The sequence below is a fragment of the Xiphophorus hellerii genome, chromosome 12 (assembly GCF_003331165.1).
Source record: "Xiphophorus hellerii strain 12219 chromosome 12, Xiphophorus_hellerii-4.1, whole genome shotgun sequence".
Lineage (NCBI taxonomy): Eukaryota > Metazoa > Chordata > Actinopteri > Cyprinodontiformes > Poeciliidae > Xiphophorus > Xiphophorus hellerii.
Window position 1 is genome coordinate 14,847,570 of NC_045683.1, and position 21,905 is coordinate 14,869,474.

The following is a 21,905-nucleotide window of genomic DNA, read 5'->3' on the forward strand; positions in this document are numbered from 1 at the left end:
AGCTGAGATCAAGACTTATCAAATCAAGCACTTATTTATCAGGCACTTACTTGTCTAATTTTGGTGAGTGTGTGAACTGGACCCTGGGTTTTCTGTTCTTATCTGACTGAAGAGACACCCGTTCTGTTTTTCTGCTGTTGTGGACAATCTGCTTCAAGTTTCAACATGCCAACGTGTTTTCAGTGATCATTTCTGCATGTTTTGGTTTTAACAAGGAAATTATTTAAACTGCTGTTGCTTTTCTACCTTCTTGATCCAGTCTGCCAACTCTCCTCTGACAGCAAGAAAAGCATTTTCATCCACACACCTCCTTTTTCCTCATCTTCCTTTTCAACCACTGCTTGTAAATCTGCGAAGATGGTGAACATTCCTTAAATACTGAGACCAGTTTTTCTGGAACCAGAAAATACATTAAAAGTAACGTAAATATTTTTTTCCCCATTGTGATGCTTGTTTTGAACTTCAGAAAGTTTTTAAATACCTAAATTGATTGAGTTGCTAACATGTGATTGGCTGAATTGCTATTTGTGTTAACAAGAACATGTGTACCTAATAAAGTGGTCAGCGTATCTTAAGTGTCTAGTTTTTTTCTTTCCTTACCCTGTGTCTGTATGAGATGAAGGATCTTCGCTGTGACCAGTCTTGCTGTTTCTACATCTCTCAGCATGACCTCCCCGTCCATCTTCTCCAGCTGGCCGAGGAGCATTACTACCCTGGAGTTACTGGGAACACTGGGAAAAAAAGACATTGAAACTTGAATTCACAAAGTTCTCAACAGGTCTATCTCATACCGCTTCTGTCTTTCATGTAACCGGAGACATGCTGTGCAACAGAGGAACTACTGTATGATCTAATAGACAAATACATTTATATTTGATGAACTTCACAGTATTTTCTTGAGGTTTTATTTGACCCAGAGTAGCAAATACATTTAAGTCTGGGGTTGAGGATGACAAAATGAGAAAAAACTTAAGTGGCATCACTGCTTTTGCACCTCATGTCAAAAACAAAGAAATATAAATAGGAACAGTCTCACTGGTAACCCACCGTTACCAAACACACATCAGATCTACTTTAAGATGTATTTATTATTCTACTAAAGCTGACTTAATGGCTGTTCCCGAGAGATTAGCTATTTCTGGGGTGACCAATATTTTTCTAATAATATGAACTTCCCTGGCACTGAACTAGAAGCAAGAGATTAGGAGTCACTTGGTACAGCAAGGGCAAACATTGAAAAATCTAAACTCTGATTATACCCAGTAGAGCAGAAGTTCTCATTCCTTATAAAGAGAGAGAGAGAGACAGAGACGAAAACAGAAATAGAAAGTGAGTGATCAAGACAGAAAATTAAAGAAAATGTCAAGAATGATGGGAGAATGTAATGCATGAGCAGCCAAAGAAACAAAAACAGATGTAGAACCTAAATAAACCTGAGACAGAGCTGAACAAAGATTATTTTTAGTAGTGACAAATTCACATGGCTACTTCTGGAGGCCATGTAATTATCTCTGCACAGGGCTCTCTGGCACAAATACTGACAGTCTCTCTCTCACATGGTCACACATGCTGCGACCAGAAGATAAACAATGGGATCGGAGGTTGCTCTGAAGTGAGTCAAAAGCTAAAACAGCAAAGGGACAGAACAACATCATAAAAGCAAATCAGGAGCAAAGGAGCTCATAAAACAAAAAAAAATGTTTCTCTTAGCTACACACATTCCCACACATCACTGCCCGTGTGTGTGGCTTTGCACGCATCAGCTCACCCCTTCTCTGTGGCCATTTTGGGCTTGTTCATTTTTCCCCCACGTCAAAAGGTCATGTCGACTGCAAGAGAACGAAAACAAAGTCCGCATTACTAAAACAGAACAAGTCAAAACATTGTGCATCATTTGGAAACAAGCATGATTAACCTTCACCCCCGGTGTCGCATGAGTTCCCACAGGTCTCTCAACTGGAGCCGGCCAAGCAACTATGCCAAAACCAGCTGACAATAAAGCTCATCTGTCTCCAGCTTTGAATGTACTAGTCTATAAATATGTGCAGGATTTGTCTCAAACTGACAACATGTGTAGGGTCATGAAAGAGTAAAATGTTTTACAGCATAACAATATATGCTATTGAATTATAACTAGATACCAGAGTGAAAAATTCCTGCACATGCATATGCATTTCTATCTTAAACATTGGAAAAGTCCAGAGACTCATGGTAAAACTTAAATACTTCCTCTTTAAGTTTCAGGAATTTATATGCAAGGTCTTGTTCTACTGCTAACCTTGATGCTATACATTAAATTTTTAACATAGGCTGCACTCAAATGCAGAAACACTCTATTTGAGTGCAACTCTGCTGGTACAACCATAAGAGGTATGCAAATGGTTGAAATATTTTTTTTCTTAATCATATATAAACAATCATATTGAGGTTTGCAAACATTAGCAAGAGCAGAACTCTTAAAATCCAACATTCCAAGTAGGTACAGGCATTCATTACAATACAGTGACAACTAATTATGAAGTGATAATGATTATTCATGTTAAACCCCAAAATTGGTTTAGATAAGATTGCTTTTTTTGCTTCTCAAGCTATTTGTGTCACTGTCAGTTATAAGCATAAATACTACATCTGTGTTTCAAAATAAACTGCTTTGTATCATACTTGCAATATTTGATGTCATTGCAATTGTAAAACAGCCTGTTTGATAATGGGTAAGATTTATATTTAGAGCACTGCTTCTGCTTACGAGGCTTTAGGGTCATGGAGTGATAGATTTATAGGTAAACAGAGCATTGCAACACCCCGTTTCTTTTCATGCAAAGCCATTCTGTTGTAGATTTGCTTTAGTGTTAAGGACCACTCCACAGCGATTAGACTAATGCACCTACATCTTCCTCTAAACGACAAGAGTAGGAGTACGGTAATTCATAGTTAGCTCTGAGTCTCCAAAACAAGTCAAAATCTATTAGCCCTCAACCACTGTCACTGATGGTGTGCATGAAGGTGCTTAACCTCAAGAAAGGGTTTTCACCAACAACGGCATTGAATTTTGGTAAAAACATCCAAACTTTTGCCTTTTAAAACCAAATGAGAAAGTTCAAAATCCATGCTATTACAGCTTTACAAAGAAGAGTCTTCTCAGGACAACACAAGCTACTGCCTAATTTACCCTAGTTTTGGAAATAAACTCCTGGTTGTCATCACGTTTGGTCAGGTCATGTAACTGTGACAGGAAATGTAGCAGACCCAGTGTACTATGATGAACTTATAAAATTGTTTGGATCTGACTGTATAAACCATGCCAGGCTGATGGAAAGCAATGGCCGCTTCTCTAAAATTATCAATGATGTGCCTTCTTCTTGGCAATGCATTAACAGTCTGAACATGTCATGAAAAAGATTAGTCTTTACAACTTCATATCCAGGCAGACTAGTATATGGAGTGTAGGTCTTACGTTTAGGCCCATCTTGCACTGCTCTAGATTCATTTTCTAAAATTATTCTTTAATAGTTTTTCTCTTTTTTAAAAATACTTTTGCTGAATCTTCATTGGAATCAAAACTGTGTCCCACATCAATAAATTGGGACGACATTAACTACATGCAAATGTAATGAAATCCTGTGCATGAACAGAGCAAGGCAGAAGTTTCAAAAGTTTAGTTTTTAGGGGAAAACTTAAACAGTTTTAGTTTAATAGGAAAGGATAAGGAGTTTTTATCCTTTCCTATCAGTATTTAAGTCTTACATTTAAAGTTAAATGGAAACTGAATCAACACAAAGCTAAATTATGTGGAAAACGCTGAGAAAACACTAGATTTAAAAAATAAATACATTTAGAAGGGACTTTTTTTTTCCTCACCTAAAGTTTTGTTGCAATATGGACAGAAAGTGCAAAAGCAGCTGAGAATCAGGAAACCTTACTCAACAGTTTTGGGTTTTATTTATTTATTTATTTTTCACAAAATTTCACATACTGATACTGAAACAGACCTTCATCATCACTATGTGCAGGGAAATTTATCAGATAATTTAGAGTGATCATTATGGTTTGAGGGGAGTAAAGCTGCAGCCAAAGGGTAGCTCATACTTTCAAAAACCAGTGTAACAGCTGACACATTACCCATACTTCGCCAAAACAGACGGTAGACCGGTCTTCTCCCACCATGTAGAATTTATTAAGGACGAAATTTTGCCTCCTCTTTAAACTAGGCTTCTGACAGCAAGTTCAAATTTGTATTTTAGTTTATTGTTTATCTTAAAGATGCCAAGTTGAATTACCCAGTTGAAGATTATGGCCTCTGCACCTGCTGTGCTGGTCACTCATTAACGGCCGACTGTCTGCACCAGCAGGCCAGCTAACGGTGAAATAAGCTAGCAATGCTCAATTTATAACCCAAAGCGAGCTAAGACAAAGCAGCAGATCCTTACAATAAAAGCAAAATACCATTTCTCAAACCTGCACGAAAAGGAGATGCCGTCCAGCTGAGAGAGGATCAAGTCTGAGATAAGGGGGGCTGCTACTGTTTGCCTGAAACGCCCTGCTGATGATGTGATGAGAGCAGAGGGAGTAGCAACGCGAGAGTAACGACGTCTTTCTATTTTGTTTGTTCTAGGCGTAATTAAAATAAAACCGAATGTAAACCACGTCTTATAATACAACTTCGAAGTTATCTTCAGTTTTTACATTTTAATTTTGTCAATTCCGCGCAATATTGCGTATAGGAGCGTGCCTCGTACCTATTTGGACTACAAATCCCAGGTTGACTGCAGCCTATGACGTAAAATTTATGTTCCAGACTTTACAGCGTTCGAAGGAATTAAAAAACAAGGTTAGTGCTGGTTTATAGCAATTTCACGATTCACAGATTTCGTGTTTGTTATATTGGAGATAGTGAAACTACATGTAAAATATTCATAATTATGTTTTATTTGCTGTAAATAAATCGTTACTAGCATTAGTTTGCACACGGTGTCTGAAGCTGTCGAAAGCTAGCTAACATCATCACGCGTCTTTACCATCATACTGTCGCGATGGCTTCATCTTTGTGTTTGTACGTTCTTGGTAAAATGTCACCAGGTCATTTCTGATATTTCTGATACCACTAGCAGAAAGCCCAAATACGCAGTTAGGGCCATGTATGTGCCTTACATACTATGCTTAGAGTTTCTCAAATCATCTTCAATGTCCTCCTGAACATAACGTGAAATCGATTTAAATAAGCCCATACAACACATTCGCATTACGTATCGTGGCCATAGTATTTTATTATAACCACTTATTGATCTAAGTGTGCTAATATTTAAAGAGTCCACTCCTTAGTCAATTTAACGTGCCAGTGAATCGGTCTTTGAACCGGTTACTATACTAATGACGCTAATCGTATCTCTTTTTTTAAACCAGTTTACTAAATCAATCAAAACTGGGTAATTCCACTTAAATTTACTTGGTCTATAATTTCATCAACTACTAACATGTACTTGGATGCACTTTTTAAAAGTATGTCAAAAATCTCTTGCAGTCTGTTTTGGAGGTGGACTGCACGTCGCTGTAGTCAAAGTCCATCAAACTCAAATATTACTTCAAAAAAGTCGTGGGGGAAACTGATTATTGAGTCAACTGTTTTTGAGCTCTGATAATGTCACAGTGTTACATTGTCAAATCCTTGGCATAATCTTCTCTTTTCACTTTAAGTTATTATTGGTTACCATGGTGATGAAGTCAGCAGTTGAAGATGATGATACTGGCTGGGTGCTGGGCATACCAGAAAAGATGACGAACAACGCCAATTGGGTTGATATCACTCATGAGTTCAAGGGTGCCTGCAAAGGTAAAATATTTTATTGATATTTCACTGTTTGGAAATTCAGCAGATGCAGAAGGGATCATTATTTCTTGCATCCATAGAAAGGTAAACCTTTTAATGGATGCAAACTCGACTAAAAACCCACCTGTTTAGGACTGTATTTGAAACGTAATCAATTACAAATTTATTGATGGAACCTGACTTAATGTCGTGTTTTGATTGTTGATTCTATGTTGCATTGTGTTTCTGTGTTTGATATGATGTAGAGCACTTTGAAATGCCTTGCTGCTGAAATGTGCTATACAAATAAAATTTGATTGATTGATTGATTATTTTTACTAACTTGTTCTTATCTTGTTTTTGCAGAGTTGAACCTCGGAGAACTGCTTCACGATAAACTGTAAGCATGACAAAATTGCATTCATTACTACTTGATTAAGTACAGCTTCTCAACAAAAAAAAACTAATCAGAATTAAAGTTTAGCTCATTGAAAAGAGGATTTGTTGTTGGTTAATATTCCTGAACACTTTTCAGTTTTATGTTGTTTGTAGTTTAGTTGTTTAATGAAAACAAAATAATTTTCATATCATTCTTCAGAAGAGAAAAGAGTGAGTTTTCTCTTATGGTGCAGGTTTGGCTTGTTTGAGGCCATGTCTGCTATCGAAATGATGGATCCTAAGATGGATGCAGGAATGATCGGAAACCAGGTCAACAGGAAAGTGCTTAATTTTGAACAAGCAATTAAGGTACAGCAGTACAAACACAAAGGCAAAATTTCTACCACGCAATTTACACATTTACTTTATCTGCTCTGTTATATAGACATCTAATAAGCCAGCTATCTTTGTGTAACTTGATTTACTATTTGACATCAATTCCAGGAGGGTGCCATCAAGGTGAAAGAGCTCAGTCTTCCTGAGCTCATTGGGATCATTGACACTTGTTTCTGCTGTCTGGTGAGGGTTTTTTATTTTTGGTAAATTACCTAGTTATAGTTTCTGAAGCTTAAGTGGACATTCAATATTATTAGATTTCTCTTAAATTATAGCAGTGATTGGCCAAGAAGATGCTGTGGTCCAGAAGTTTCTGATACTTCACTGGATATAGAAAAATGTATATTAAAAGTTGGTTACATCAACTATATGCATTTATCTACTTACTGAAGGATTGAAGAATCTGAACTAATAAAACCTTATCAAGACAATTGTTCCACAAAATTCTTAGTTTTGCTGGTTTGAAGTTTGCATACATCCATGCTTGAGTGTCATATCAATTTGAGGCTTTTTGATGATTAATTTTTATAAGTGGATTAATAATATATCAGATAATGATAGTGTTTTTGTCAGGAGCACAAGTTTTGAAATTGTACTTTCAATCCCAAATATATACATCAGCCCCGAAAGAATGTTTGGTTAATATTATCTTTAGCAATCTGTCACATGGTTTTGTTTCCATCAGCAAGTGTCTGGCACAATTCCACCTGGATATTTGACCACTTTTCTTCAGTATTGGTGGAGTTTGTTTTAGCTGAGCATCCTTGAAGCTTTATGTTGGCCTCCTTTGTCCAATCCATAACTATTTTTGATGTATTTGAAATCCTTGTCTTGTGAGAGTCCTTTGGGAAAACGTTTTATGGCCAGAGGAGACAAAGATCGAGCTATTTGGCCACAGTGAAACCTGTTAAACTAATCCTTGTTTTCAAATTCTTTAAAGTTACTTGTTTTAATATCAATCTAGTATAATGAAGAAGCATTCAAACAACTTAAAATCCCCAAATTAACATGACATTTATTCTAATGAGAATATATACAAAGTTTTTGTACATACAGTACAGACCAAAAGTTTGGACACACCTTTTAATTCAATGAGTTTCCTTTATTTTCATGACTATTGACATTGTAGATTCACACTGAAGGCATCAAAACTATGAATAACACATGTGGAAATATGCACTAAACAAAAAAGTGTAAAACAACTGAAAATACCCCTTATATTCTAGTTTCTTCAAAGTAGCATCTTTTTGCTGTGATTACTGCTTTGCACACACTCTGCATTTTCTTGATGAGCTTCAAGAGGTAGTCACCTGAAATGGTTTTCACTTCATAGGTGTGCCCTGTCAGGTTAATAAGTGGGATTTCTTGCCTTATAAATAGTCATGAAAATAAAGAAAACCCATTGAATTAGAAGGTGTGTCCAAACTTTTGGTCTCTACTGTATAAAAACTTTAAAAACATAAAATCCAGTGTTCATACATTGTGTGTTTTTACATGTGTTTACCAAGATAACATGGCTGGAGGGTCACTCGTTGGCACAGACCGTCTTCACCTGCCTGTACGTACATAACCCCGACCTCATTGAGGAGCCAGCACTCAAGGCCTTTGCCCTGGGTTTACTAAAAGTGTGTGACATCGCGCGAGAAAAAGTCAACAAGGCAGCTGTGTTTGAAGAGGTGAGCTGTTTAACCTCTTCTGCTCATTGTGGGGATAAATGATAGAGAAGGCTGAAGGTATGAAGTCTAGTTAGAAAATCCTTGAGGTATGTGTTCTAAGTCACTCATTAACACCGCTGAGGTGCATTACAGCTCCACTGGAGCGCCTCATTAAAGAGTAGGCTTGGCTACGACTGTACTTGGCAGCTTCCAGGTGTGAATGTGTGTAAATAACTGAATGTGTTCAGGCCATTACCTCCGAGAAAAATAGTCCCTTGATAAATTTCAAGATTCCTACGCAGGAAATTTAGTATGGAATTTGATTACTGCATGTTCCAGGTATTTACTAATACAGAAGAAAATACGAGTGTAGAAAAATATTAATATTTTCATTCCCATTGAATAAATATTGTCTTTTGCTCATTCATTTTTTTTCATTTCTTTATTCTATTTTTACCTCCCTTGTCTTCTTCTTTTCTTCCCTTGTTTCCATCTTTTCTTCCTTCTTAAGTTTTTCTTGTGTGGTCCTTCCTTCCTGATCTCCCTCCTCTTTTGCCCTTCTTTCCTTAGTTCCATCCATCCACCTACCCAGTTTCTTGCTTCTTTTTTTTTCAGGTTTCCATATGTAAATCTGCCCATTATATATATCTTTGCCCAAGGCAATGCCTAGTAATTATCAAAAATCAGGCAAAATTTCATTGACTTTATAACGAACTGCTGTTTCACATTTTAAAGTGACAGAACTCAGGAATTGAAATTCTGGAAAAGCCTGGATTTGTTTTCCTTGAAAATGTTTAGCCACCAAAGAACAAAACTAAGATCCGAATTGGATTACATTGACAAATTTGTTAATTTACCAATATGTTATGCCGTTTAAGAAGAGAGAGGATGTGAAACATTTTAATGCCAATGTCTAAATAGTGATTTTTAACTCATGTTTTCTATAGGAGGATTTCCAGGCAATGACTTATGGGTTCAAGATGGCCAATAACGTCACAGACCTGCGGGTGACAGGTGCTTATTTGTTGTATGTTGTAAACATATGCAGTGTGTTCAGATAAATAAGACGTTTCTTTCTCTCATGCTGATCTTTTGTAGGCATGCTCAAAGACGTGGAAGACGAGTTACAGAGGAAAGTCAAGGTATTTTATTCTCTGTTACTGCAGCCAATTTTTGTATTTAGGATCACTACATCAAGTAAAAAAAAACCATCAGAATGTTTTTAAGTGGCCTTGGGAACCAGACATTAACATTTGGAAATGTTAGCTTCTTTCTTAATATGTTTGGAAATTTGAAACTCCTTGACATCTGAGGAAATCCTTTTAGCCTATCATTTTCAAACGTGCATTTTCTTTTTTGTCAGTGTATGTTTTCAGTGTCACTCTATCTATTTCGTAAGCTTTACTGCTGATCCAGTAGACTTCCCTTCTCCAACTTCACTGGTGGCTCTTTGAAGAACGTCGGCGGTGGCTCCCCTAATTGTTTTTTGTTTACATGCACAAGGCATAATGTCCACTCTGCAATCATATAAATGCACAATTTTGATTTAATATTGAAGATATGTAGGCTACAGCCAAAATAACTGCGTTAAGCGTATGGGGTAAGTTGAGGCAGCGTATCGTTAAATGGCTCAACTTGCCCCATTTCGACTTTATTTGCTACGCTTTTATCTTCAGTTTATGACCTCATGTTGTAGCTCATACATATTACAATTGATATATGAAACTAATTTTAAAATATTTCTTAAATGCAATGTTAGATTTATTATGTTTTGTTATCTTTCTTACATTAGTAGTTTTATATTACTAGTTGTTTTATATTTTAAGGTTTAGTGTTCTCACTCCAGAGAGGAAGAACTTGTTAAACTGTGTGCAAGACAAAACTAACCTTTCCTTGACCTCAAGCATGTTTTTGGAGGTGCTTCTTTAGGAGAACTTCCTGAGATAGTCCTTAGTTGCCTCTAATTGTCTGTGTGTAGAATTTAGTTTCTGTTTTTCCTTCCTTGTTGTCAGGGTAGCCCCCCTTTTTTGTTAAGATCACTCTCCCACATTCCATTCACTTCCTTTCCCTGTTAATAAAATGACAAGTTTTGCAGCAGAATGGCAGAACGCAAGGAGATCGGCTTGTAGGAGCTGATCCTCTGTGCCTTCTCATTTCTTGCAAGAATTTGGTTGAAAACTAAGTAACGTTGTCTGTGGTTCTTTTCATATAGGTTGAGAAAATACCTATCATGCAATTCTTATAAAACTTATGATAGAGTAAATTCACTTTCAAAACTGAAAAACAGTTTTTAAGAACCAGAAGACGAACCGCTTTACCCATAAGGTTCTTACTTTCAAAAACTTTGTTAAATGATGCCTTCCTTCTAATTATTTGGTCACATGATTAATGTTTTTTTTTTTTTTTACCATTTCCTAGAAACAAGGGGTGGTTCAGCTCATGCTTTGAATCAACTAAGCCCAATGCCCCCCACTTTCTATGTCCTGATATACTTTGCTTCTCCTCACAGAGCACACGCAGCCGGCAAGGCGAGCAGAGAAACCCAGAAGTTGAGCTGGAAGTGAGTTTACTGTGTTATATATATTTAGTATAGATTTTCTTTTAGCACATTTAGTTGTGCTACCTTATGATGGGTGTAGGATTGCATGCAGTAAATCAGATTGCCCCATTGTTAATAACTTTACACTTTTGCATATATCTCTCCTATTGTTTGCCATCTCATCTGTGGTCGTGTGAAATTCAAATGAGCTGTAAAACTATTTTGAAATTTCCAGTAGCTTTGTTGTAATAAATATGGGAAATGAAATTGTTCTGAGCATGAACTTTTTCATTGTTAATTTAAAATAAGAAATGCATGCCAGGAAAACACTGACATCTTGTGTGTTTTTATATCTTTTTTTGAAGCACCAGCAGTGTCTGGCACTTTTCAACAGAATCAAGTTTACACGCCTGCTGCTGACTGCTCTGATTGCCTTTACCAAGAAAGAGGTAAGGTGCAAACAAAGAAACGTGCATATCAGGAAAACGGCCATATACAATTCAGAAACACGGAGACTGGAACATTAAATATATGCACATACTGTATATGTCAGTGTCTTAACAAAAATGCCTGACAGGGTTCCAATACAGACTCGAAAAGTCTGAAAAATATTAAACTACTTTCATCATTTTGAAGATATCAATAGGTATGTAAAAAACATTCAGATGTATTCCTATAAAGGATAAAAATCTAAATGTATAACAATTAAGGCTTTTACAAATATCTTTAAACATTAACTTGCCACATTGCAGGTTGTTTTTAAAGAGTAACTTCACTGCTTTTTGACCTCTGGAGAATTTTTTTTTAAAGGTTTTTAAACTTTGTCTTGTTTTGGGTCTTGTTTAGATTCCAAATAGCGACCTTCAAAACTGCTGTGTTATTATTTGGTCTAGAGTTTGGGTCTGAAACTGCAAGGATGCATATTCATTAATCATAAAGATGGACATTATGATTTGAGAAGACTACTGGTTTTGAATTAGACTTGATCCAAGTTATTGCAAATGCTGAAAAAAGTAATGAAACACCCTGGTAGTACAACAGGTCATTGACAACTGCTTTGTGCAATTCGTAAACCTGATCAGATTGTTATAAAAACCAATGGAAAAGTCTAATAACTAAACAGAATCTGAATAAGTATAAACTTTGGAAAGGAAAGGAGGGAAGGAGCCCTGCAAATAAATAAATAAGCCTTTTTTTTTTAGGTTGAAAACATCAAGATGCACAACCAGATGTGAATGAAAGAAAAAATGATTGTAATTGTGTATTCACCAGACCAGCTCAGTGAGTGAGGCCCAGAAGCTTGTAGCTCAGGCAGCTGACCTGCTGCCACCCATTCATTCCAGCATCCAGTATGGCATCCAATCCCAAAATGACACCACAAAAGGAGGTAACACACTTTGAAACCACCAAGTCAAACATAAGCTTTGACATTGAAATTATTTACAAGCTTTAAGTAAACTGTGCATGAAGTAATGTACAAATTATTTGCATTTTTGTGTTCTAGATTTTTTTTATTTAGCCAACATTGTTTTTGTCTTGCTCCAGTCTACTAGATTTGACCTTTACACGCTTTTTTCAGTGTTTAGTTTAAAAAATCTGATTTACTTGTTTGTGTGTGAAAATGGCAGACCACCCCATTATGATGGGCTTTGAGCCTCTAGTGAACCAACGACTGCTGCCACCTACCTTTCCTCGCTACGCCAAGATCATCAAGAGGGAGGACATGGTGGCTTACTTCAGCAAGCTCATAGAACGCGTCAAGACGGTTTGTGATGTGGTCAACACCACAAACCTACACGGCATTCTGGTAAACACAGTACAATAAGCTACTTCAGAACACAAAATGCTCTTTTCCATTTTGTTTATATCTTTCTTCCAGTAAAAAAAACACAGAAAAAGATTGTTTTTTTTGTCACTATATTTCAAATGCTTCAAATGATTATTAGTTACATATTCTTGGCTTCTCTGGAAACCGTCCTGTAAATATGGTTTCCAGGATGTTTGGTGGATGAAGGATCTCTGACTCTTGTTTTTTCAGGACTTCTTTTGTGAATTCAGTGAGCAGTCACCCTGTGTGCTCTCCAGATCTCTTCTCCAGGTATGAAAATATGAGTCTCCTCTATTGTCCTCACAGCTAGTGTTGAAAAAATACCTAAAAATGATTTAACAAAATTCCTTAAAACTGAACTTATTGGATCTCATTTTGTAATTTATTATGTACTTTTTGAACAAGAACAGTTTTTTTTCAGTCCTTTGACTGCAAGCAATTATTTCCTTTTCAAGTTGGCATAAGTATCAAGGAATTTGAGAACCGTGTCTTTTACCCACTCCTCAAATTGGGAAAGACAAGTGCATTCTGTACTCATCATAAGACAGATGAGTATTGATCTTCATTAGTGATAAAATGACCACAAGAAAATAGCTTTTTATTTTTATTGGGAGGAGACACAGCATTATGAATGACACTAATAATCTTTCTGAGGTTTACATCATGGAAATTCCCAGTTGTGTCATTAGGTGGATTTAGTTGCTACATAAAAATGTTGCTATTTGATTGCAACATTTTTACGCAGATTATTACAAATTCTTTCTAAAATTCATTAGTCGTGGGGTTCCTCATGGTACTGTACTAGGGCCACTTTAAAACTAGAGCACCACTCCCTCTTGCAGCAACCACTGAATCCAAATTCAGTGGTTGCTGAATTTGTTAAAATATGTGAGCTTTAACATATTTAAAGCTCACACAGCTGACTTCTTTGTCTGGGCTTTTCTGAATGATTAAGACATAATAATCTTGATGTAGGAAAACTTCTGTTTTGTGACTTTAAAGAAAGTCACAAAACACATTGGGTTTTTTTTTCCATAATGCTTTGGCATTTGGCAAACACAAATAATATTGATAATCCTAAGTGACCTGAAACAGGAAATGTTTAATCTGATTTAATGTGAAGACAGTGAGAAAAAATGTAAATGTGTTGGGTTGTTTTTTTTTTGAAGTGCATGTAAGTCTCTTCTTTTCAGACGACGTTCCTGATAGACAATAAGAAAGTGTTCGGCACTCACCTGATGCAGGATATGATTAAAGATGCCCTGAGATACTTTGTTAGCCCACCAGTCCTCTCCTACAAGTAAGTTTTTGTTAAATGTAGGGTATTATGATTATTACAATATTATAATCAATAGATTATGAGTAATGTGTACAGTCTTTGTTTCTGTCAGCAGTTTAGCTGCATTTAAGGTTAGGATTAGTGTTGTCTTTAGTAAATAATGTGATTTTTGTGTCCAGATGTTGTCTCTTCAACAACCACCAGGCCAAGGACTACATCGACTCCTTTGTTACTCACTGCTCCAGGGTATATTCTAGACATTCAAATTTGTGCATTGATGTACTTCCTAGGATTTTAGCACATTTGCTTAGGTCATTAGTTCGGTTACAGGGAGCTGTGCCTCGTGAGATATGATTATTACATATCAACTGCTATGGTTTCATAACACTTCCACTGAAACCTGCTGTTTTCCTGTGCAGCCTTTCTGCAACCTCATCCAGATCCACGGACACAACCGAGCTCGGCAGAGAGACAAACTGGGCCATATTCTTGAAGAGTTTGCTACGCTACAGGATGAGGTGAGATTCAGTCATTTTAAAGGTTAAACAAAATACCAGTGTTTTGTTGTGTGTATCACAAACTAGACTAGCTTGGGGAGTTTAGATGCTATATAAGATGTTTGTTTTTTTGTGCTCTTCAGGCTGAGAAGGTGGATGCAGCACTGCACAGCTTACTGATGAAATTGGAGCCTCAACGGCAACATTTGGCCTGTCTGGGCACCTGGATCCTCTATCATAACCTGAGGATCATGATCCAGTATCTCTTGAGTGGTTTTGAACTGGAGCTTTACAGCATGCATGAATACTATTACATCTACTGGTTGGTGCTCATGTATTATTTTTAATTTGGCTTTATCTAAAAAAAAAAAAAAAAAAGCAAATATAAACTAATCAACTGTTTTTGTTTGTTTTGTGGTTGTAGGTACTTGTCAGAGTTCCTCTATGCATGGCTGATGTCGACACTAAGCAGAGCTGACTCCTCTCAGATGGCAGAAGAGCGGATTCTGGAGGAACAGCTGAAAGGACGGAGCAGCAAAAAGACCAAGAAGAAGAAGAAAGGTGCAGTTTTAAGTCTAACCTAAGCATGATTCGAAATGTTACGTTTCCATGTGGAAGGGACATGATGCTCCATAGCACTGAAACCGCTTTATTTTGCTTTAGTTCGCCCTCTTGGCAAAGAGATCACCATGAGTCAAGCGTACCAGAATATGTGTGCTGGCATGTACAAGGTAGGAAACAATAAATTATGTTTTTGACACCCTTCTAAAGGACAAGTTGACAATGTCCTTCCTGCTTCTCTTCTGTCAGACCATGGTAGCTTTGGATATGGACGGAAAGGTGCGAAAGCCCCAGTTTGAGCTGGACAGCGAACAAGTCCGCTACGAGCATCGCTTTGCTCCCTTCAACAGTGTAGTTACTCCCCCGCCTGTGCACTACATCCAGTTTAAGGTAAAGTCAGTGTGTGACCTATTCGGCAGACCTCCTATCCTATCTCAAACTTATTTTGCTTTTCTTCCCCTCTCCAGGAAATGTCGGATCTGAAGAAGTACAATCCTCCCCCAGGTTCTGCAGACCTCTACCTGGCTGCCAGCAAACACTTCCAGCAGGCCAAGCTCATCCTAGAAAGTGTGCCCAACCCAGACGCTGAGGTCAGGAAGTCAATCTGTTGTTAATCTGTTATGGTGGAACATTTTTTAACTTTTGCAAGCTCTAAAGTAGATAAATATTCAAGTATCAGTAAATAATTAAATTCCTACAGTAATGAAATTTGATGCCTAGAAGGATCAGCATTATTTTAAATAAAAACATCTGGTGGTTTAAAATGTTTTTGATCAAACATTAGATATTGGCAATATCCCTATTGCCAATAGGGATATTCAATCCCTATTGGGATTATTAGTGCAATTATTATCATGTTGGAATGACAACACATTTATTTCCTCTCCATTATTTATGGCTATCAATAACAAATAAATTATTGATGGCAGGTAAACCGCATACTGAAGGTGGCCAAGCCCAACATAGTAGTGATGAAGCTTCTAGCCGGGGGCCACAAGAAGGAAACCAAGGTAACACAATTTATTTACAGTGAAAATATCTTAGAGCTTTTTTTTCAAAATGTAGACTAGTTTATGTTTTTAAAAAGAAAGCAGTCTGTTTTCTGTCAAGTGCTTTTTTAGCTGTTGTTATGCATCAGCTCTACTTTATTGGAGTGTGATGAATTTTATATTCCTGTATCTACAGGTGCTGCCAGAGTTTGACTTCTCCGCTCACAAATATTTCCCTATTGTCAAGATAATTTGAATCCCACAGTCCGGCACCAGAAGTGCACAAACGCCCTGACCCAGTCCATGTTGGAACGATAATAAAATCACCCAGCTGTAACATCACATAGAGCTGTGTCTTGTTTTCTATTTCTGACTTTACTGAGGTGAAACCAGACCTGAAAGCTAATCTGGGCCTGAATCAGAAGCATTTACATTGATGGAGGTTCCAGGATGGAACATTATGTTTTTGTTTTTTGTTATCCAATTAAAAAGCATCTTCTGAACACTGTGTGGTAATAATGTGTGCATATCTTTATAGTTTATTAAATCTCTCTGTTTTAATGTTGGTGGTAGTGTTGAGTCAAACGAAAGCATGAGTTTTTACACTGAAAAACTTAGCTACAAAATTGTATTAAGGACAACAATTATTCAGTCGGCACATAAAAACATTCACAGTATCATTTAGCTCCATTTGTGTCATTTCTGGAATTATTTTGTAAAAGGAGATATTTTTACAGTGACTCAGAGCTGACCTAGAGTGTAATTTCGTGGCTGCTTATGGCCCCATGTTGACCCTGAATATTGACTTCAGCTCAAAAAGAGAAAGTTGTATATAGATTCCTTTCACACAGTTACATATTTAAAAAAATATTTGCCTGTTAATTTAGATTATTATGGCTTATTTATGTCAAATTCTAGAAACAAGAATGGATTTCTCAGAAAATAATTCATTTTAGAGCAATAGCAATGCTGCAGTTGTCTCTGTTGCTTCTTCAGCTATTTCTAGCGCACTTTTTTCCTCCACTCAACTTTGCAAATGATATTTTTGGATAGTTCTGTCTTAGCAGTTTTTCTATCGTGTATGGCTGACCCTCCTGTTGACTTTACTGAACAACTGTCAAGTTAGTCTCCAGTTCTCTCCATAATGTGACATTTCTGTATTAAAAATGACTTTTTTGGTGGACTTATGTAATGTTCTGCTTTTTTTCAAATTTTGGTTTCCTTTAGCTGTTAGGCATGCTTTATTCAGTAAGCTCAAGAGAAATCGATCACTCTGTGTATATAATTTATCTAATATTTCTCATTCATGTATATACTACTAGGAAAAAGTGATCACACCTTTACTGTTTTCTGTCACACGTTTCATATTATCACACAAATATCGGACAAAGATAACATGAGTAAATAAAAATAGAAATTTTTAAATCATTAAATTAAAGTTACTCAAACTCAGCTGGGAAGAAAATAATTGCCTCCTAAACCTAATAATTAATGTCAGCTACACCTGAGTTTTTCCTGCTCCAAGTTTGAGAATAACTTGTTTAAGATTACACTACTGTATCTGAACTAGATTTAAGCCTTAAGTTCACTAACATTGACCATAACTGAGGCAGGTGGGGCCTGCAGTGCTTTAGATGAGTTTCTGGGTTGTTTTCTAGTCTCGTCGTTGACTCATGTTGGCGTAATTTTGGTTGGTCAGCCCCTCCTGGGAAGGTCTGCTACGCTGCATGATGTTTTCATTTATGGATAATGGGTTTAGCTTTGGTTCACTGGCAACCCAAACTCTTAAAAAAGGGTTTGTAACTATTTCCATACTGATAGATGTTAACAACTTTACTTTTCTAATATTTCCACTAATTCTGGGTATTATTTGTTGCTCTTAAAGATAACTCAGTTGTCAGTGATGTTTAATTTGAATTATTTAGCAGTTATTTGATGAATTAATCAGGAGTCCATTACTTTTTCCCAATTGGCCAAGTTTGTTTAGATAGTTTTCCCCTTACTGAGTAAAATCCTCATCATGTATTTACTAAGACTATTTGATGTAAAGCATTTTGTATCCGTTCAGTGATGCGAAAATGGTCAAGTTGATGTGAGGATTGCCACACTGGGGTCAAAATAGAACTAAATTCTCAGTTATGGAAATAGCACAAGCATTTCAATATACCCCACAAAAGAAAACACCTAATCACAATTTGGCATGTCCAGATGACACTTTAACTAAGTAAACTCCCACGAGTAACTCTTAGACTCACTTTTCTAGGAAACTTTTGAAGGCTTCCTAGGAGTTCTGTACTTTAGTTCTTGTGAAGTAGAAAATGCTCTTGCCACCAAGAACTTTAATCTTGTTCCAGCAGCCTTAAGTAAAAAAAAAAAAAGTTTCTCTGTTCTGTTTTGGTTTATCATTTTTTGTGCTGCTATTCTGCTTAGTTTCAGGCTCTGCATCAGCAGTCATTGAGAAGAGGGTTCTAGGGAGCAAGTCCTACAAAAACAAGAGGAGCTGCCATGTCCAGATAACATCTGTTCAGGGCGGGAAGTCCTGTGGAGGCGCTCTGCTCAACCCCCGCTGGGTCGTCACAGCCTCTCACTGTGCAGAGCAGTAAGACGTCACTGGGTTTTAACTTATTCAAGATTATTCAAGATCTTCTTCAGCTACGAAAGAGGAATTTTGCTTGTGTATTGAAAAGAAAATGTAACCAGTTGTAAAGTCATTAAAGTGAACGCGGCGATTTACAAATGAGTAAAATCAGTCAGAATGTATTTTCATATAATTCAGAGTATTTCATAACATCAAGTTCTTTGTCCTCTTCCCTTGCAGGGAAGTCAAATTAAAGTTTGGCTTAAACATCAAGTGGTACATGACCCTGAAACTCATTGGGAAAAAAACTAGAGCAAACAATTCCTGTTAAGCAGCAGTTAACTTTTAAAGATGAGGAGGAAAAAGCCCAAGATATTATGCTCATAAAACCACATGAGGATGTCTCTCCTGAACTACTCACAATCAGCTATGACAAAAAAGACTGCAGTAGGCCAGAGGAGGATGCAAATGTGGAGATTGGGGGATGGAAGCAGAGAAAGCAGGTGGGAATTTAAAGAAAAAGGAAAAAGATGATGCTTTTTTTTGTGAAGTCTCATTTATGATCTTTGATATCCTCAGGAGTTAAACCTGTGAGGTGAGATGTGCCACCACACAGAGAGAATGATAAGCCTGGCAGCATTTACAACAGTGATGAGGCTACAGTTATGTGTGCCTTCAAATCTGGAGTGGAGTCCTGCTTTGTAAGCACATTCTTTCACATTGTAGCAATTATATATATTTCTTTATTTCTTACTCCGATCATCGTGTAAAACAATCTGGCATGTAATCTCCGTGTTTCAGGGCAAAGCAGGTTCAGCTGTGGAGTACAACTGAAAACTCCTTGGAATTATTGTTAGCCAGCCTGTGGATAAGTGTGCACAGCATGTTGTAATGCACCATGAAGGAGCACTCATAAGTACAGCAGGGCTCATGATTAATAAGTCAAATAAACACTCTCATCATGCATTATGTGTTTGTGTGTTTAAAGAAAGAAAGAAATAAAGATGGAGCTACATATGGCTGGACACTGGGAAAGTTTACTTAGGTAGTTATAATTAGTATTTAATTAGAACAGTAAGTAACATAAATTTTTCAAAAATTTGATTAACTTGCTCTCTTGCCACATTCAGTGAGAAAGTAGGAAATACAGTCACCCTGTACAATGAACCTTTTTAAATTACAGTAAATAATAACTCAACAAGTCTCAATGGATAAGCCTTATGACTTATTGATAGTTTTGATCTTGAGTATAAACTGCACTGTTTAGAAGATGAGTTTTGTTTTAATTTTTTTACATCTGTCAAAAAAGAATGAACATAGAGTCTGTAACAGTATAAAACAGGCTATACTAAGATTCATGTTAATGTGTGAGGCACTGCTCTGCACCCCTCCGCTCTAGCTCCTTTCATTGGGAGGTCCCAACACACCTCCTGCTCAGAAAGGTTAACACTTACCCAGCTATCTGCGCCTGTGGTACTTAGACCCCAAGTCTGCAGAGTGTTCACCTCAGAGAATCTGTTTAGCTGGTTACCAGGGAAACTCGCCTGGAAGGCATGCTGCGTTTTTGGTATTTTATTAGTCAGACTAAAGCTTTGATCAGTATGAAAAACATAACTAAGCCTCCATCCAGTGTCTATGTCACTTTATCAGAGATCTTCTTTATCCTTGCAGGACATAGAGGCTGGTGTCTGTCTCCAGCAGTCACTGGGTGAGAGGCTGGGTACAGAGACTGGTTGCCATTCCATCACAGAGCAACCATGTTTTTGGACTGTGGAAGATAAAGAGATAAGCATCCACAGGGAGAACATGCAACACTCCATGCAGTACGACCACAGGTTAGATCAGAATCAGAGACCTTTTTTTATTTTCTCCTCCATCAAACAAACCAATAAACGTGCTATTAATAATGCAGAAAGATAAGGCCTTGTTGAGAATCCTGCTGAATCTCAGATGTTGCCTGTACTTCAGAGCCCTCTGCTGGCTAAAGTGTGCTACAGCAATCATTCTGATCTCAAACCGGTAAGTATTTCACACCCTGAAACCCAACACAGGTATGCACATAACTGAGCTCACAGCTGGTATCGGGTAACCATTAAGCATGTCAACACATTGTCAAAATCTTCTAATTTTTAGCAACATGGACATGCTCTAAATTTAGTCCAAATAGTGTCAAGCCTTCAAATGTGTTCAATTACATGCCATAGTCTCTAAAGAAGAAAATAGATTTCCAGTACTTCCCGTAGATTTATTAGCACATAAACAGAATAATCCATATTTCACAACTGAGAGACTGAACTTCTATCATTAAAACAAAATGAGTCCTGTCTTCATAAACATCTGGATAAAGTTTTAGGTCTGCTTGAAGTCTTTTATGTCATTATGGTTTTGCAGAATCATCTCTGCCACTACAATGAAAATAAAGAGAAGCTTCAAACGATGCTGTATGATGCTTACCGTCACAGCACTCTTTACCATTTAGAGAAATTTCTTCTGTCAATTTTTAACACAACTGCACCCATAAAATATGCACATTATCCATTTACAGGTATTTGACAGCTTGGTTTTATATTTAGCCATAAGATGGTAGCTTGTCTCAAAGAAACCAAAAAGTACAAATAATAATAATTTTTTTTTTAAAAAAACAGTGAGAACATCATTCATCCTGGAAGGATGTCAGGAGTGCGTTGGTCTGCTCAAGGCATCAGCATGCAGCTGTTTGTAGAGCAGCAAGAGTCACTGGATTGTCATAACATCGTCACTCAGACTTCCCAGTTTTAAAATGCCAGTCTAATCTAAGCGTACTCAAACAAGCCGGGAGTGTCAAAATAAAAGTACATAACTAAAATCAAGCCTCAAGTGTTTGTCTAGGGCACATTAGGGTGTATTTGGTTTCTTTCAGTTGTTCTCACACCTGAATCAAATGAATGGCTCATTTGGGGGTCTGTGGAATTGAATGATGTGCTGCTGAGCCAATTCAGCCAGTAAGTTGTTAGAGAAGGAATGCAACTAAAAGTTGCAGGACAGTAACTCTCAAACACTGGAGTTGGACACCCCTGCTCAAATAAAACCTCCTTTTTTTAAAGATTTTCTTAGGTCTATACCTCAAACACTCAGGTGTTGTGTTGGAAGTGTTTTCCTTTTCCCCGTTACCTGTAGGTCATGTTTATAGTGTTGGTCTTGAGACAAGGCATCCTGCTCTGCTCCATGGTAGGTTGAGCTGAGCTAGTATTTAAAAATGTGGGGAAATTAATTGTATGATGTGACACTGGATATTAGAAATAGTTTGATGCTCTAGTTTGAAAAGTGGAAGTGAAACTCGAACATGATAATGGTTTTTCAGTTATGGAAATGAGACCTTGAACGTTCAGATAGCAGACAGATAGCACACAGCAGACAATGCAA

The 21,905-nt window shown here is 37.1% G+C and overlaps 3 protein-coding genes across 5 annotated transcripts in view; 2 read left to right on the plus strand and 1 right to left on the minus strand.

Annotated features, from left to right (window-relative positions):
• Positions 1-4,558, minus strand: part of agtpbp1 (ATP/GTP binding carboxypeptidase 1) — a 40,330-nt gene extending 35,772 nt beyond the window's left edge. Inside the window, exons 1-3 of one of the 3 annotated variants that reach the window (XM_032578817.1) lie at positions 4,456-4,558; positions 1,769-1,829; positions 601-731 (exon numbers count right to left, since the gene is read on the minus strand). In XM_032578817.1, coding sequence (XP_032434708.1) covers positions 601-731; positions 1,769-1,800 — 163 coding nt within the window. In that variant the 5' untranslated portion in view covers positions 1,801-1,829; positions 4,456-4,558. Of the gene's footprint in view, positions 1-50; positions 129-600; positions 732-1,768; positions 1,830-4,443 lie in introns of those variants that run through there. The other 2 variants (XM_032578816.1, XM_032578819.1) reach the window with 2 other exon arrangements.
• Positions 4,559-4,652: 94 nt separating this feature from the next.
• naa35 (N-alpha-acetyltransferase 35, NatC auxiliary subunit) lies at positions 4,653-17,108 on the plus strand. Its single transcript, XM_032578820.1, has 23 exons — positions 4,653-4,828; positions 5,692-5,827; positions 6,170-6,203; positions 6,436-6,550; positions 6,686-6,760; positions 8,086-8,253; positions 9,180-9,246; positions 9,331-9,374; positions 10,742-10,792; positions 11,137-11,220; positions 12,044-12,158; positions 12,400-12,578; positions 12,810-12,869; positions 13,793-13,899; positions 14,058-14,124; positions 14,298-14,396; positions 14,519-14,697; positions 14,800-14,936; positions 15,039-15,106; positions 15,186-15,326; positions 15,404-15,526; positions 15,866-15,946; positions 16,122-17,108. The coding sequence occupies exons 1-23, from the start codon at positions 4,787-4,789 to the stop codon at positions 16,179-16,181; spliced, it is 2,232 nt and encodes a 743-aa protein (XP_032434711.1). The 5' UTR covers positions 4,653-4,786; the 3' UTR covers positions 16,182-17,108.
• Positions 17,007-20,215, plus strand: LOC116729646 (snake venom serine proteinase 11-like). Its single transcript, XM_032578318.1, is given in 8 exon segments — positions 17,007-17,046; positions 18,290-18,524; positions 18,744-18,801; positions 18,803-19,006; positions 19,099-19,118; positions 19,120-19,204; positions 19,305-19,419; positions 20,175-20,215. Coding segments are annotated over 8 exon segments (798 nt in total).
• Positions 20,216-21,905: the final 1,690 nt, after the last annotated feature.

Bases quoted from the DNA above. Each gene is read 5' to 3' on its own strand.
- naa35 (XM_032578820.1), top strand. From the start codon at position 4,787: ATGTTCCAGACTTTACAGCGTTCGAAGGAATTAAAAAACAAG. The intron at 6,551-6,685 runs GTACAGCAGTAC...CATCAATTCCAG, and splicing joins ATTTTGAACAAGCAATTAAG to GAGGGTGCCATCAAGGTGAA. The intron at 12,159-12,399 runs GTAACACACTTT...TGAAAATGGCAG, and splicing joins AAATGACACCACAAAAGGAG to ACCACCCCATTATGATGGGC.